This window comes from Meles meles, chromosome 1 (genome assembly GCF_922984935.1).
Source record: "Meles meles chromosome 1, mMelMel3.1 paternal haplotype, whole genome shotgun sequence".
NCBI lineage: Eukaryota > Metazoa > Chordata > Mammalia > Carnivora > Mustelidae > Meles > Meles meles.
Genome location: NC_060066.1, coordinates 137282955 through 137297619, shown reverse-complemented (window position 1 = coordinate 137297619; position 14665 = coordinate 137282955). Strand labels below are relative to the sequence as shown.

Here is a 14665-nt window from a genome sequence, read left to right as displayed (position 1 = left end):
TGTATATGGGGGCTACCATTACAGTTCATGGTACATACAAGACATTAGTAAACTGTACCTGTGTATGAACCTTTGTGTGAACTCTGAATGTCTAATGGGTTATAAAAAAAAAATTGCCTTTGCCCCCCATATATGAACTATTTCATTATTTGTTGTTACTGAAAAAAAAAACGGTATCATAATTCAGATTATATTTTGCTTTGTGTATCGCTTATCTTTTGTAGGATATATACTTGCTGAATATTAGCTTTAATTGTTGAATAATTTATGTATATCTTTGATTACTCAGTATGCAACTTTTCTTTTTTCCTTAGGTTTTATACATTTATTTGCTCTGTCTGCAGTTCTGGACCAGAATACCTCAAACGTCTACCATTACAGTGGTAAGTATGGACATTTCTGTTAAGGAACAATAAAGGGCCATATTCTTAAACCTACAGGATGAAATGTTCTGAATACGTTAACTTGGTTTAAATAAAAATTTGCTTTTCTTTTTGCCTGGCTTTCTTTTATTTATCCTTAAACCTGATGTCATTTCAGTAAAGATTATCTAGTTTTATTGCTGAAATAATAAGGCCATTTATTTTCAAATGCATAGAACGTAGCTTCACATATCTTTTAGATTTTCAAAATTCTTATTCATGTTTTTAATTCTTTTGGCCTTCAGAATAGCATACGGCAGAAGAGAGAGGTCTTATACGAAATATGCTGGTTTCTGCTTTAGTGTAATTCTTGGGTATGGGAAGTGTGATGAATTTTGGGAGATTTCTGATAAAATGCTTATAGTAAGTACTTAGAAATTTTTTTTAATTTTTTTTTTTTTTTTTAAGATTTTATTTATTTGATAGAGAGGGAGAGAGACAGCGAGAGAGAAGGAATATAAGCAAGGGGAGTGGGAGAGGAAGAAGCAGACTCCCTGCCGAGCAGGGAGCCTGATGTGAGGCTCCATCCCAAGACCCTGGGATCATGACCTGAGCCGAAAGCAGATGCTTAACTGCTGAGCCACCCAGGTGCCCCAGTACTTAGAAATTTTTATTAAATGTTTTATGTATTTTAGGAAAATATAAGATTTAACTCATGACTCAGATAAAGTCTGTTAAAATATGAGCTGTTCTATGGCTTATATGTATGTGAAATGTAGATATTTTTATTATGAGTTATTTTTTCTAATAGTTACTTCCTCTTTGAATGCATCTTAAGAAATTACTCAAATTCCTTTTAGTTTATGTTTACTACTCAGTATAAGCAAGTATTTAGTTAATGTTTTCCAGTTATTTTCATATGTAATTTATTACATTGTGATTATAACTTACGCTGTTGACCCTCTGCTTACCTATATACTTCAGTTTGGATTTTTTAATTGCTGTTTTTTTTAAAATGTGATTTCTTAATAACCAAAAACATTGCTTTTGTATATTGTGATTATTTTTGGATTCTAGGGTAGATATAGCACACCTATGCCTTTACAACCTAAGTGTTATTCACAAGAAGAAATACTTTGATTCTGAACTTGAGCTTATGACATACATCAATGAAAACTGGGATAGATTGCATCCTGGAGAGGTAAGTGGTCTTAGAGCTAACTTTATTAGCTACTTGATGGCAATTTTTGTTTTGTTTCTGTTAAAGACAACTAAGATAAATGTATAAGTTATACATCTAAAATAAAATTTTAATTTTAGTTCAGGGAGAAGTAACTGATGATATCAGGGCCAGCCCTCTCCTCCTCTTATTGCCTGTTGACTCAGGGAAAAATGTAGGAGGAAATAAATTATTTGATTTTCCCATTTTCTGAAGTGAGAATCATTGTAGTTAAAGTTAGAAGGGAGGGAGAAATCCTTATTGAAATTCTTATTATTGTGTATCTTACTTATGTTTCCTCCTTCTGTTTTTCTAAGTTTCTATAGATTTAAGAGATATAACCAACACTCTTCCTTCCTCTCTTGTTGGTACTCCCTTGTATATAATCTTTGACTTCCAGGAATGGGGGACACCCAGTAATAGTGTTGGAGTAATGTGTTAGGGAGTAAAGCTATTCTAGTTGGAGATTATCCCCCTCATTCTGACATCTCATTTTGCTTTTCATTTGTGAAGTCTAACCACTCATGCTGGTTTACAGAGTCTTTAAAAAAAAAGCAATGTAAAAGTTAATGCATGTTCTTTGAAGAAGATTTTCAAACAGTAGACAGCACAAAGAAGACACAAAGAAGAAAATAACTAAAGTAACTTTAGTAGTTAACTTGTTTTAAGGATTTATTTTGAATTATTAAAATCTAGATATTAACTACTCTTAGCTTAATGTTTTATTTTTTGTTTTGTTTTTCGTTTAGAGAGGGTGGGAGTCCTGGGGTGGGGCAAAGGGAGAGGGAGAATCTTAAGCATGTCCCATACCCAGCATGGAGTCTGACCCTGGGGCTCTGTCTCACAAACCTGAGATCATAACATGAAGAGTCAGATGCCTAACGGGCTGAGCCACCCAGGCACCCCTAACTACTCTTAGCTTAAATAAAAATATTGTTTTATAATATGTGGAATCAGATGTGTGAATTTTAGTCACATATTGCTTTTGGAAAAGGTAAAAGTTGTATAAACGAAAGTGAAGTTTAGGAAGAATTTTTACTTTTGTAGCTTTTAGACATGGGGCAGTTTACAAATGGTTCATGTCAAATAGGATATCAGGGTGTTTTGAGTTATTTTGGGGGTTTTATAGGACATCGGGGAGAACATAATGTACACTTAAAGGCTAGTTTGTGGTAGGTCAGTTGTGCAAAATGTAAAACAAACACTTGCAGGATACTTCGATTTTTTAAATAAAAGATATTATCAAAATTAATTGAGCTAAGATGTTTTGATTGTTAGAAGTTGGAACACAACATTCTTTTCTGTTACATGTTTTTTCTGGATGAAATTTGAGAGAAAACCAGTGTCTTGCAGAGTTGATAAATTTTAATAGTAATGATTAGTAATAATAATAGTAATGGTAATAGTAGTGATTAGTAATAAAAGAAAAAGTAAGTATAAGGCACTAGTGGCTATAAGGTTCATTATAGTAATCTTTAATATTTAATACTTTAATATATTCTTTTAAAAATGCTTTGTTTCTAACCGTGGTTGCTTCAGCACTTCATATGCAGATACATCTCTATTCTTAGTACATTTTATGTTTCACATGATTAAATTCTGTAGTTATTACTTCATGTAGACAGTGGGCACACATATAAAAACTCATGTTACTTTATTTCAAATGCTTTCTTATATTAAAATGAAAAATGATACTTAGATGTTATTTAAGATGCTGAAAATAGAAAACAAAAATCACAATTAGACTATTAGTCTAGACAATTAGTCTAAGAAATTAATTCAGTTTATGAATCTCAGGTATTTTAGTTCTAGCTGTACTTCTGATACATATCAAAAAATTTTATTAGTAGATACATGTTTTCATTTTCTGTAGCTTATGTGATGATGTCTTAGAAATAAGACATTCATTCAATTCAATTTCTTATTCTTTGCCAATAGGGAAATTTTTTTAATTTAAAAATTAAGAACATTATACTCTAATAAAACTTTACAATGTTTTGAAAAGTTTTACTTTTCTGGGGAGTGTTTTTTGGAGCCATCAAGTATATTATCAGAACAAGTGACTTTCTAATCATTTCTCATTGCCTTTTCTCTGCATTAAAAAAAAAAACCAAAATATTCAGACTTAGATTAGTCATTCCATCCTCAAATATTTAGAGGTGTAAGTTCAGCTTTTAACTCTCTATATTAATCTTTTAAATCTGTATAGTGTCATGATTGATTTTGAGAGTATGATTTTAATAATAAAGAGAACCATAAAATTTATGCCTGCCTTAATATTTATTTGTAACATTTATATGTAACTAATTTTCACTTAGTTTACTTTTAAATGTTTGTGATAACAGAAACGAAGATAATACAAATAATGGATTATTCCAGATTATTAAAGTAGTGTATCTTTGGTTAACTGAAATTGAATTGCAAATTGAGTTTTGTCACTAATCCAGATTTAGGTTTATGAAACTTGCTTTTTGTTTATAAATACTTTTGTGTTAAAAAATCTTTTTATAAGATAGCTTTAATTACTTTAAAAATACAGGAAATACTGCATGTTAAGTGTATTGTCATTTTGAACACTGGTTCTTCCTATATATACTATCGATTATATGACATAGGCACTTGCTCTAGAAGTTTCTCCTCAGGATGAAACAAACAAACAAAAAAATGGTTGTGTTAACTCTCTCTTAAATGTGGAGTTTTTTCCCTCCATGTGGGTAAAGGGAAAAAATCTTGTGATGACTTGAGAAGTTGATTGAGAGTTTTATGGCTTTTTGTTTAGTAATATATATGGACACACTAGTCACAGGGAGGTACTTGTATTTATTTTCTGAGCTGAAATAGGACTTAATTTAATATATGATAACACTGGCCAAAATTTAATAGTATTTCTGTATTACTTTGGAAGTCCTGTAAATACTTATTTCAATTTCTAATTACTTAGAGCAATCTTAATTGAATCAGTGGTATCCTTTTAGTGTATTGTGCTTTTTTTTTTTTTGATATAAAGGAAATGCTATGACTTCTTTTATAACAAGAAGTTTCATTAATATTTGAAAGCAAATTTACCATTTATGTATATTTCTTAGTTGGTTATTTCAGGATTGTGAAGAGAAGCTGAAACTTTTAGAACATATTGGAACATAATGATAGTTCTATATCCTGTTTTCTTATGTGATTTTTGTTTTCTTTCTTTTACATCTTTGAGACTTTGTGCCTTATATAGACTGAATGTAGCTATTTGAGAAACTTGTTTTGTAATATATTTTTTTGAGGTTGTAAAAATATATAATGCAACATTTGAGATCCAAATAAACGTTGCTTAAGGGTTTTTATTTAGAATGAGGAAATAACTGTTGTACCAGATTGGTTTTGAGAGTTAAAAAGAAATATTCATACTTCAGAATCTACTTATTATTATTTGTCCTTAATTCCTAATGTGATCTGAAATCCTAGTTTTATAAGGGCAGCCTACTTTTCTGTTAATGGTAATCTTAAATTTCAATCCCCAAAGATTCATAGCAGAGTAGTATATTGAGTGCTACCTTTTGAAGAATGTAGGGAGAAAGTCATAAACTTAAATGAAATACTATAGCAGATACGATGTTTTGGCTAGAGAAAAAAATGTATAATAGAGGTGGTGTAATATTTTTAATTGAAAATTATAAGAAATATGATTAACAACAATACTTGAGGCTTTGAGTGTTTTGTATTAACATATAGCTGTATAGGTTGGCAAACAAATTACTTAACCCTGTTTTGCATACTTAAGCCTAGGTGGCATGGAATTCAATATTGGTAATTCAGAGGTGTATTTTATTGAAAGGAAGAGCTATAACTATACCTAATAGCATTTATATCTATACAGAAATTTACAGCCCTGAAAGTCAAAGCATAATGTGAGATTAGTGTCTGTGGTGGGAGGAACGAAAATGATTACTATCTTAGCAGTATTACAAACCTCATGATCAGATGGTAGACTTAGAATATGGTGCTGTTTTAATACATATTATTTGATTTAAACTATAATGTGTGTACTTTGGGTCTTCAAAATGCAGAAAGGGATCCCTTGGCCCCATAATGCAAGTTGAAATATATATAGTTCTATGGAAAGTAGTTTTGGAGAGCCGAAGGTAAAATTTCTGAGAAAAACCATAGAGAGCAAGTACCAAAAGAAAGAGAGAGTTTATTGTGCTTTTCAAAAAGTAAAAGAGGAATAGATTTTAGAAATAGTTTTGTTGTTGATTGTTGGCAAGATTGTAGAGCACATTTTTCAGATGTGTGGTTTGTGGAGATTTAAAAGGCAATAAGGAAAAACACTCTTTTATTAGAATAAATCATATTAAATATCCCCCCCCTTTTTTTTAATATGGTTAGCCACACTGGTAAGTCAAATGCTATTGGTATAGAATAAACATAGTGTAACTGAATTCCAATTAGATACTAAAATTTGAACTGGTTAAAATTAAAAGTAAAAAATGGATATGTAACCAGTTGAATAATAGAAACAGAAGCATTCAATGGCTTGGAAATACTCTTGAGGGAGATTCTAGTGGAGAGCCACAGGATTATGTCTTTGTGTCTACCTCTAATTTAAGAAGGATGACAGAATCAAGAGAAAAGATTATCTCAAACACTGACCTGAAAACAAAACAAATTAACAATAGTTACAAATAAGTTCTGCTCTTAGGCTTAAATACACATCCAGCCAGTTCAGAAGAAGCAGTGTATGATAGCGAATACTTGATTTGATCAGTTTATCTGATAAGATTTTAGAGTTCAGGTGAGGAGGTGGGGATGAGGAAGAGATGAAATTAGCCAAAACTTAATAGGAAATAATTATGTAATGTGGTTGCTAAAACTTTCAACCTACTCTTAAACTTAGGCATCTTATACTTAGACATGATAGCTACTATCAAATATTTGAAGAACTGTAAGAGAGGACTGGAAGAGTTCCAGGAAGGAAGATTTGTCCATCTGTGAAATGGGCTTCCTCAGTGGGTGCCTCATCAGCTTTCATCATTGCTAGTATTTAAACCAAGGTTGAATACCTATCAGTACTATAAAAGGGACTGCAGTGTTGATGGAACCTTGAATTACATGGACACTGAAAGTGTCCTTCAGGCTTTAATGTCTGTTGTATTATTTCTTTTTTAATAGAAGTTCTCTTTCATTGAACACTGCAGAAATCACAGTAGGAGGAAGTAGTAGGGTATAGAGACATGAGCACCAGATTGTCCCATTTCTTTTCTTATTTTCTAAAAGCACCCAGTGCATTAGCACAGTATGGGCTGTTAGTGAATGTTGAATGAATGGACTTATTGTCACTTGGGTTCAGAATTTTAGCTCTTTCACTAACCAGCTATTGAATTTGAACATTTCATTTAACCTTTATATCTGTTAACTAATCTATAAAATAGAGTTGGAGTAGATAACTCTGTCTCTTCTCCCTCCAACATTCTGACAGATTTGTTTACTCTTCTTACTTGAAGCAACTTGAGCTTTGATAAATTGATAAAGACATACTGGTGGTACTCTTGGAAGTCAGCTATTTTTTTAAGTTTTTGTGGCTTTAACTGAGAATGATCCTTTTATAAGAATTTAGAATTTTTTGCTATTGGGCCCTAGTCTTTAAACTTGGAAGAAGAGGCAGAAATGACTCTTGAGGAAGCCCTTTTGAAACAAGAAAATACTTTTTAGAATTGAATAGATTTTAAAATGATTTTTGATGATAAAAAATTACTGAGACACTTTGAGTTTTAGGGCTGGCTAATGTCTGTAACTTTTATGAAAACAACCCCTCCCCCCCAGTTTCACAGAATTTTTCAAAATTATGGAGATTATTGGTAAATAAAATTTTATGTTTTCATTACTTTTTATACTCCTCCCTAATAATATCTATTAGATCCAATATATGGTTGATATTAAAGTCATTCTAATGTATTATTTCCTCAGATTATAGAATTAAATTTAATAACTAACAAAATTCCATTCTTTTTTTAAAAATTTTTTATTTCTTATTTTTTTTTATGAACATATAATGTATTTTTATCCCCAGGGGACAAAATTCCATTCTTGTAACATTTTCTGGTTTACAGTTCTTTCAGCCGTATCGTTTGAGTCACATAATTACTAGTGAAGTAATTAGGGGAGGATTTTTAATCCCCTTTTTATAGATAAGAAACAAACCTTAAGAGGTTAAATGGCCTTAGATCTTGCAGCTAGTCAGTGAGAACCTGGAATTAGAACTTAGATCTTCTGACTACTAGTCAGTACACTTTTCTTCTGCATCACATTGCCTCTGTCTAGCACCTGTATATGACTAATTGATGAAATTATAGTGCGTTAAATTGTTTCTTGATACTTCACAGCTGGCAGACACACCAAAATCTGAAAGATATGAGCATGTTCTGGAGGCATTAAATGATTACAAGACCATGTAAGTTGATTTATTTTGTGTATCCCTATGAGGGAGACATTTAGTAAGTATAAGGAATAATGGCATTGTTTAAGGATTGTGGGATTGGTGTTTAGAACTAGTACAAACCATTTTAAGCTTTTTAATGTCCTGTTTTTTAGTCCGAGTAAACAGTGATTCTCAACGGTTGGAGAAGGGAAAAGCAATCCTCTGGGAATGGTGGTTGAGAGGCAGACATACCAATATCTCAGGAATTTGGCCTATTCAGTTGAAAAACATACTCAGTTATGACTTGTTTTTATAATGCAGTCTCCTGAAAATAAAATCTTAGCTGGTGGGAAAATGTAAACGATAGTGGAAAATACTGTAGAGAATATTGGTTTTAAAATGATTGAGATCTTCTAAGATTTTAAATTAGTTATTGTCAACAATTACAGAAAAGTAGTATTAGTACTAAATTTTTGATAATTGGTTATTGTTTGATATATTCTTGTATGGGCTTTCCTTTTTTTAAAAAAAATCTACATTTAAAAAAATATTTAAAAGTTGCAATAGAAAAAAATTTTTAAGTGTTCATGCTAGCTGTAACCAGCCATTGAGTTATTTTATAAAATTTTTGTTTCTAACAAGTTGCTTCTTTTGAACTGGACAGCATTCCCTCCTTAAAAATGTTGTAATACTAGTGCCTAGCTAGATATTTAGGCCAGTTAAAAAAGCCATAAAGTGCCTGAGCAGTTACTGTACTGGTAAAAAGTACTTTATGGGATGTAAATTCTGTCATCCAATTTAGGGTACCAGAAATACATCTATCCCTATTATGATAGAAATATTAGCTCCCATTTCTCAAACCTGCATAACAGTGGAAGAATATTCCAAGCAATTTGGTGTGTGGTTCCTAAGGTTAGGCAGGATCTAGTAGAAGGTGAGGTATTTTAGAATAAGCCTGAGGACTTTGGGAAACAGTTACGGAACACATTTTTCAGAGACCTAAGCCCAGATGGAAATAACTTTTCCCTGCTCCATGTTATTTCCAATTCTGGATCTGACACACTGGAGACTCCTTTTATTTTTTTGGACCTCTCATACTGTGTCCCCTTTTCCACTGCTAACACCTGTTACTTTCTGACCGGGTTTCTCCCCTCACAGATCTACTCTGAAATAGAATTCTTCTTTTCCTAAACCTTTCTTGAGATCTTTTGAAAAAACAGATGACACTGAAATATGGGAAAACACATTTTAGGACGAAAAAGACCATGCTTTACTCTTCATCCTTTAAAAAGTTAGAAGTGGACATGTGCTTTTCTCCCTTCTGATCCTTTCCCTCCCTCCTTACTCCTCCATTATATCCTACTGTGCATTGGCTCTGGAGCAGATAAGAATCAAGGAAAGGAAAGCAAAGAAAAAGAACGAGTTTTATAGTATTGGGTGGACTTTCATGTATAAAGGCTTTACATCTGAAAGTTATGAGTTAGGGTCTGCCATGTATATGTGTTCAGTTTTTAAATTTTTAGTTAATTTTTTTAAAAATTTAGGTTTATGTCTGGGAAAGAAATAAAGAAGAAGAAGCATTTGTTTGGGTTGCGAATTCGTGTTCCTCCTGTGCCACCAAATGTGGCTTTCAAAGCAGAGAAAGAACCTGAAGGAACATCCCATGAATTTAAAATTAAAGGCAGAAAGGCATCCAAACCTATATCTGATTCAAGGTAAAAGTTGATCTGTGGCTTAGTTTTTCTCTTTAGCTTATTTGTAACTAAAAATGTGTTATTTAGTCTCATTAGTATATTTGAAAGTACAAGTGGTAGTTACCTTGATTTGTTTTCCTGTTTATAATTTCTTGCTTAGACAAGGTACAAAGAGATAATTTAGATGTTTATTTATTTATTTTAGATCTTAGGCTTTCCAGGAATAAGTCCTGTTGATTTTGTTAGCAGACAGTTTAAGTTCTGGCCTGTTTATTTGTTTGTTCATTTCTCATTCATCCATCCATCCATCCATTTATTCATTCCATTTATCAAGCATCTTATTACGTAAGTGCTGGGGATATAATAACAAGACAGACTTTCTTTTTGCCCTGATGGTATTAATAGTATAGTGGGAAGGAAAGGTGATAAACAAATAAAATAATTACAGGTCATGTTAGGCCATCTCGGACATAGCATATGGGTTTAGATTGTTCTGGGATGGATATAGGTAAAGTAGTCTACTTTTAAAGAAGGAAGCTTAAGGAGGGCCTATTTAAGCTGAAATTCAAAGAATGAGACTAACCAAACAATGTGCAGAATAAAGGGAAGAATACTGCAGGTGGTGGAAATAACAAGTATGAAGGCTGTGAGGCATGTTCTAGGAACTCACAGACTAGTAGGGGATGAATGAGGAGGGCTAAAGAGCAGCATCAGGTGTTGGCAAGTTTGGGTGGGGCTTGATCTTGTAGAGTCGTTTAGGTCTCCTAAGGAGTTCAGGTTGTTTTTAATGATGGGGAGCTATTTAAAGATGTAAGCAGACTGAATTATCCTTTAAAAAGACATCTTTGTATGCTCTTTGGAGAATGGATAGGTATAGAAGTAAGAATAGAAGCAAAGGAAAGTTGTCTAGGTGAGAGATTGTCTGGGTAGTGCTATCAGTCAAATGGAGAGAAAATAGATTCAAGATCTCTGTTGGAGGCAGAATTTAGTGACTTCACTAATGAATTAAATTTATGAAAGAAAGGGAGGAGTGAAGAAGTTTTATAATGCTCAGATTTCTGGCTTGAGTAACTGGTGGGTGGTGATGTCTGTTATCAAAACTGCAGGAGCAGATTTGGCAAGGTGAGTGAAGCATTCTTCTCTCTCATACTAATTGAATTTGAGATTTTTATAAGGGATACCTAAGTGATGATGATGTTAGATATAGACCTCTGGGTCTGTAAGTCAGGACCTCAGGAAAGGTCAGGGCACATGATACAAATTTGGAAGCTGATTTATATGGCCATGAAAATGAATGAAATTACCTAGGAAGCAATAGCTGGGGTGGGGAGGTAGTTACTGTGGGCCAGAATAATGCCCTGTTACATTTGGAGATTTGGAAGAAGTGAAATAAACAAGAGAGACTAAAAAGAATGATCAGTGAGACAGGAAGAAACCGAGAAAGTTTGGTGTCTTGAAAACCAAGAGAAAGGGAAGTGTTTCAAGAAAGATGAATGTATTAAACAGTATTGAATGCTGCTGAGAAGTAGTTTTAAGATGAGAGAAAAATGTTTATTGCCAAAGATAGTATTCTGTTATTAGTGACCTTAACAAAAACAGGGGTTTTTGTTTTGTTTTGTTTTGTAGAGGTAAGAATAGAAGTCAGATTGAAGTGGGTTAAAGTATGATTGAATCCAGCACTGCTCAATTAACATGTCAGACTGGGCTTTTTCTACTAATAAGGGGCATAGGCAGATTCAAAATAATGACGATTATAAAGGAAAAGTGGAAAATAGGAAATAACCTTTAAGAAATCTGAATGAGAAGGGAGAAAGTAGAAAGGGAGGGCATGTATCAACAGCACTCCAAAGTAGTTTTATTGTGAAGAGAGGTAGATGGAAGCTGAAGAGGGGAAGGAAGTACTCAAATGATGGCTTTTTAATAGATGGAAAATTAATTGGAAGCTATCTTTATGTACTAGTAGGAATGATCCAGTGGAGAAGAGAGAGGGAAGGTAATTGAAGATATCTATAAAGTCCTTGAGAAACTAAAAGGGAAGGAATTTAGAACATAAATGTGGGAATGGCTTTTGATAGGACTTATACCCTTTTGTTGAAATTGGGTGAAAATGGCTATAGATGCTAGTTCTGTTACAGATTTAGAAGATGACTGAACTTATTGCTTAGTAGCTTCTATTTTCTCAAAGAAATACTGAGGTGTAAAGAATGGCTGAGAAGGTTGTGCAGAGAGGGAAATTTAAGGAGCAAATAAAAGGTATGAGATAGTCATCTTGGAGAGTAAGAAAAGGTAAATTACACAGTGTTTCATATCCATTTGAGTTTGTAATAAAGTAGATACTGCTTTCAAGTTTTTTTCCCTAAAGTTTTTTCCCTTATTCTTAGCACTTTCAGATTTTTTTTTTTTGGAAATATTTTATTTATTTGACAGAGAGAAATCACAACTAGGCAGAGAGGCAGGCAGAGACAGAGGAGGAAGCAGGCTCCCTGCAGAGCAGAGAGCCCGATGCGGGGCTCGATCCCAGGACCCTGGGATCACGACCCGAGCTGAAGGCAGAGGCTTTAACCCACTGAGCCACCCAGGCGCCCCTTAGCACTTTCAGATTTTATCGTTAACCTTTTGCTATTAGTTGCCCATATTATGAATTAGAAAAAAGGTTTACACAAATTTTCTCATTCCTGTCATGATATTAATAAGACACTCCATTTATGTTAGCTATCAGGTTTTCATTTGATACCACCAGGAAATGGTTCAGCTTTCTTTAAAGGCATTGTCTATTCCTTCTGGGTCCTATGTAAGCATTGGTACTTTTAATCTGAGAGTACTTTCTTTAGTCCAAGAGTCCTCTATAAATGTTGATTATCTTTCAAAAAAAAAAATGTATACCCCATCTGCCTTATCCTTGAGAGTTTTGATTATAGTTCTAGTTAAGCTTTTTTCCTCTAGTTCCCCAACTTTCTCCTTCGTTGTACTTTCCCAACTTTAGTTTGGTGTCTGGAATAGTTGTTTTCTAGTTTTCTCCATTCACCTCTTTCTAGCCTGTTATATAGTTGTATTCCTCCTTTTCCATGTTTTTTAATTAAATTTTCCTGGGTGACTTTCTTATAGCACTGAATTATTATTAGCCTGCTTGTATATACCTTCGTCAACTTCTGACTATACTGTGAACCCCTTAGCACAGGGAAGATCTTTGTATTCCTGTTATCTGATACCCCTTTTCTATGGTAGATAATGTTTGTTGAATAAATGAAGTAGATGTTCTGTATGTTGATATTTGTCCTTTTTTCCCCTTCTGTTAATTAGAGATGTTCTTAGCTATTGCTTTTCCCCCCTTCCTATTGCTTGACATTTACTTTTATGTCTCAAAAATGGTTTTCTATAGAGAGCTTTCTGATTGTGTCTTTTGAATGACTCCCTGCCTGATTCCTCTATACGCTGCCATCCTGGGCTTCATTCTCTTTCTGATAAACATCATTCAAGGATATATATTTAGACAGACAGACAGATAGATAGATATTCATTTCTAAAGGCAACCTGTGTTTATAACTAAAATATTTTAATATAGATACTTCCTGGCTCCACGTGGGTAACTATTAAATTCATAATCACTTTTAGTAATAAATTCTTGAAAGATCTCCCAAATACCCACATAGTAACAACCTAAACTAAGAAATCATCCATCCAGTAGTCTGCTTTTGTTTTTGCTTTTTAACTTTTAGATGTTATATATTTTTCAGAATTTTTCTTAAACCTTTTATACGTAAATATTTCTTAAGTCAAGAAATGTATATTTAAATTGGAATGTATTATCTATGCACTTGACTAAACTTGTAGATTCAACTTTAATATTTTATATTACCATTAATGTAAAAATATATAAGTATAACCTAATTATTATGTAAGTAGGGTGTATATTATCCATTGTCTTTTTATTTTCTTTATGCAGAGATTAAATACATAATGGTTTTATGTTTCAGGGAAGTAAGCAATGGCATAGAAAAAAAAGGAAAGAAAAAATCTGTAGGTCGTCCACCTGGTCCATATACAAGAAAAATGATTCAGAAAACTGCTGAGCCACCTTTGGTAAGAGGATGTGTTAATATATGTTCTCAGAGAGGAAAGATGCTTGAAATTAACTGAAAAATGAGTATCTTTTCCAAATTCTTTAGAACCATGCTTTAAATGTTATTTTTTATTTTCCAGGATAAGGAATCAATTTCAGAGAATCCTACTTTGGATTTACCTTGTTCTATAGGGTAAATAGAAAGTTATTTTTTCCTATCCTAGGAATTTTCTTTTGGGGGAAATGAGTGTTTCTATTTTATGTAATATAGTCGTTATACCATTTAAATTTTTTTGTCTCAGGAGAACTGAGGGAACTGCACATACATCCAATACCTCAGATGTGGATTTCACGGGTGCTTCCAGTGCAAAAGAAACTACCTCGTCTAGCATTTCCAGGCATTATGGGTAGATATTTTATATTCTTATTCCTTACTCATTTTCCTCTAGATAATTTTTTCTTTGTAATGATTAAATACATTTTTAGCATTCGAAAGTGATACAAGTATGCCTTTCAGTGTTTAAGAAGCAATCTATATGTAGATTCCTTAGGTTGTTAATATTTATCAGGTCATTTTGCTGTGTACACAGAAAAGAGGTATAATGGTATTTATGGGTTATATTCTTTTCCCTGAGACCTTTTAATACTTACAATATTTATGTATGCCTTGCTTTAGGAAGACTTTTCCTTTTTTTAATATCTGAATCAGACATGCAAATCCTTTTGTTACTAAAAAGATCTTAAACTCAGGATTTCTATCAGTAGCAGACTTCTCAAATATTTTAGTTAACCTGATTTTTCAGAAGGAAACCTTTACTAAAGCATGATATGTCAGTTATGAAAAGATAGTTTACTTGGGGTCAGAACTATGAGCTTGCAAGTTTTTATACTTCCCTTGGTTTAATTTTTGTCCACAATTTAGAAACT

At 32.8% G+C, this 14665-nt stretch overlaps 1 protein-coding gene across 3 annotated transcripts in view; it reads left to right on the top strand.

Moving 5' to 3' along the window:
* The window catches only part of MTF2 (metal response element binding transcription factor 2), a 58746-nt gene that overhangs the window by 42476 nt on the left and 1605 nt on the right, over positions 1-14665 (top strand). For 2 of the 3 annotated variants that reach the window (XM_046010447.1, XM_046010445.1), the window contains 7 exons: positions 315-383; positions 1440-1563; positions 7950-8017; positions 9529-9699; positions 13653-13758; positions 13879-13931; positions 14041-14145. In XM_046010447.1, the coding sequence (XP_045866403.1) occupies positions 315-383; positions 1440-1563; positions 7950-8017; positions 9529-9699; positions 13653-13758; positions 13879-13931; positions 14041-14145 (696 nt within the window). The remainder of the gene's footprint in view (positions 1-314; positions 384-1439; positions 1564-7949; positions 8018-9528; positions 9700-13652; positions 13759-13878; positions 13932-14040; positions 14146-14665) is intronic. The other variant, XM_046010446.1, reaches the window with a different exon arrangement.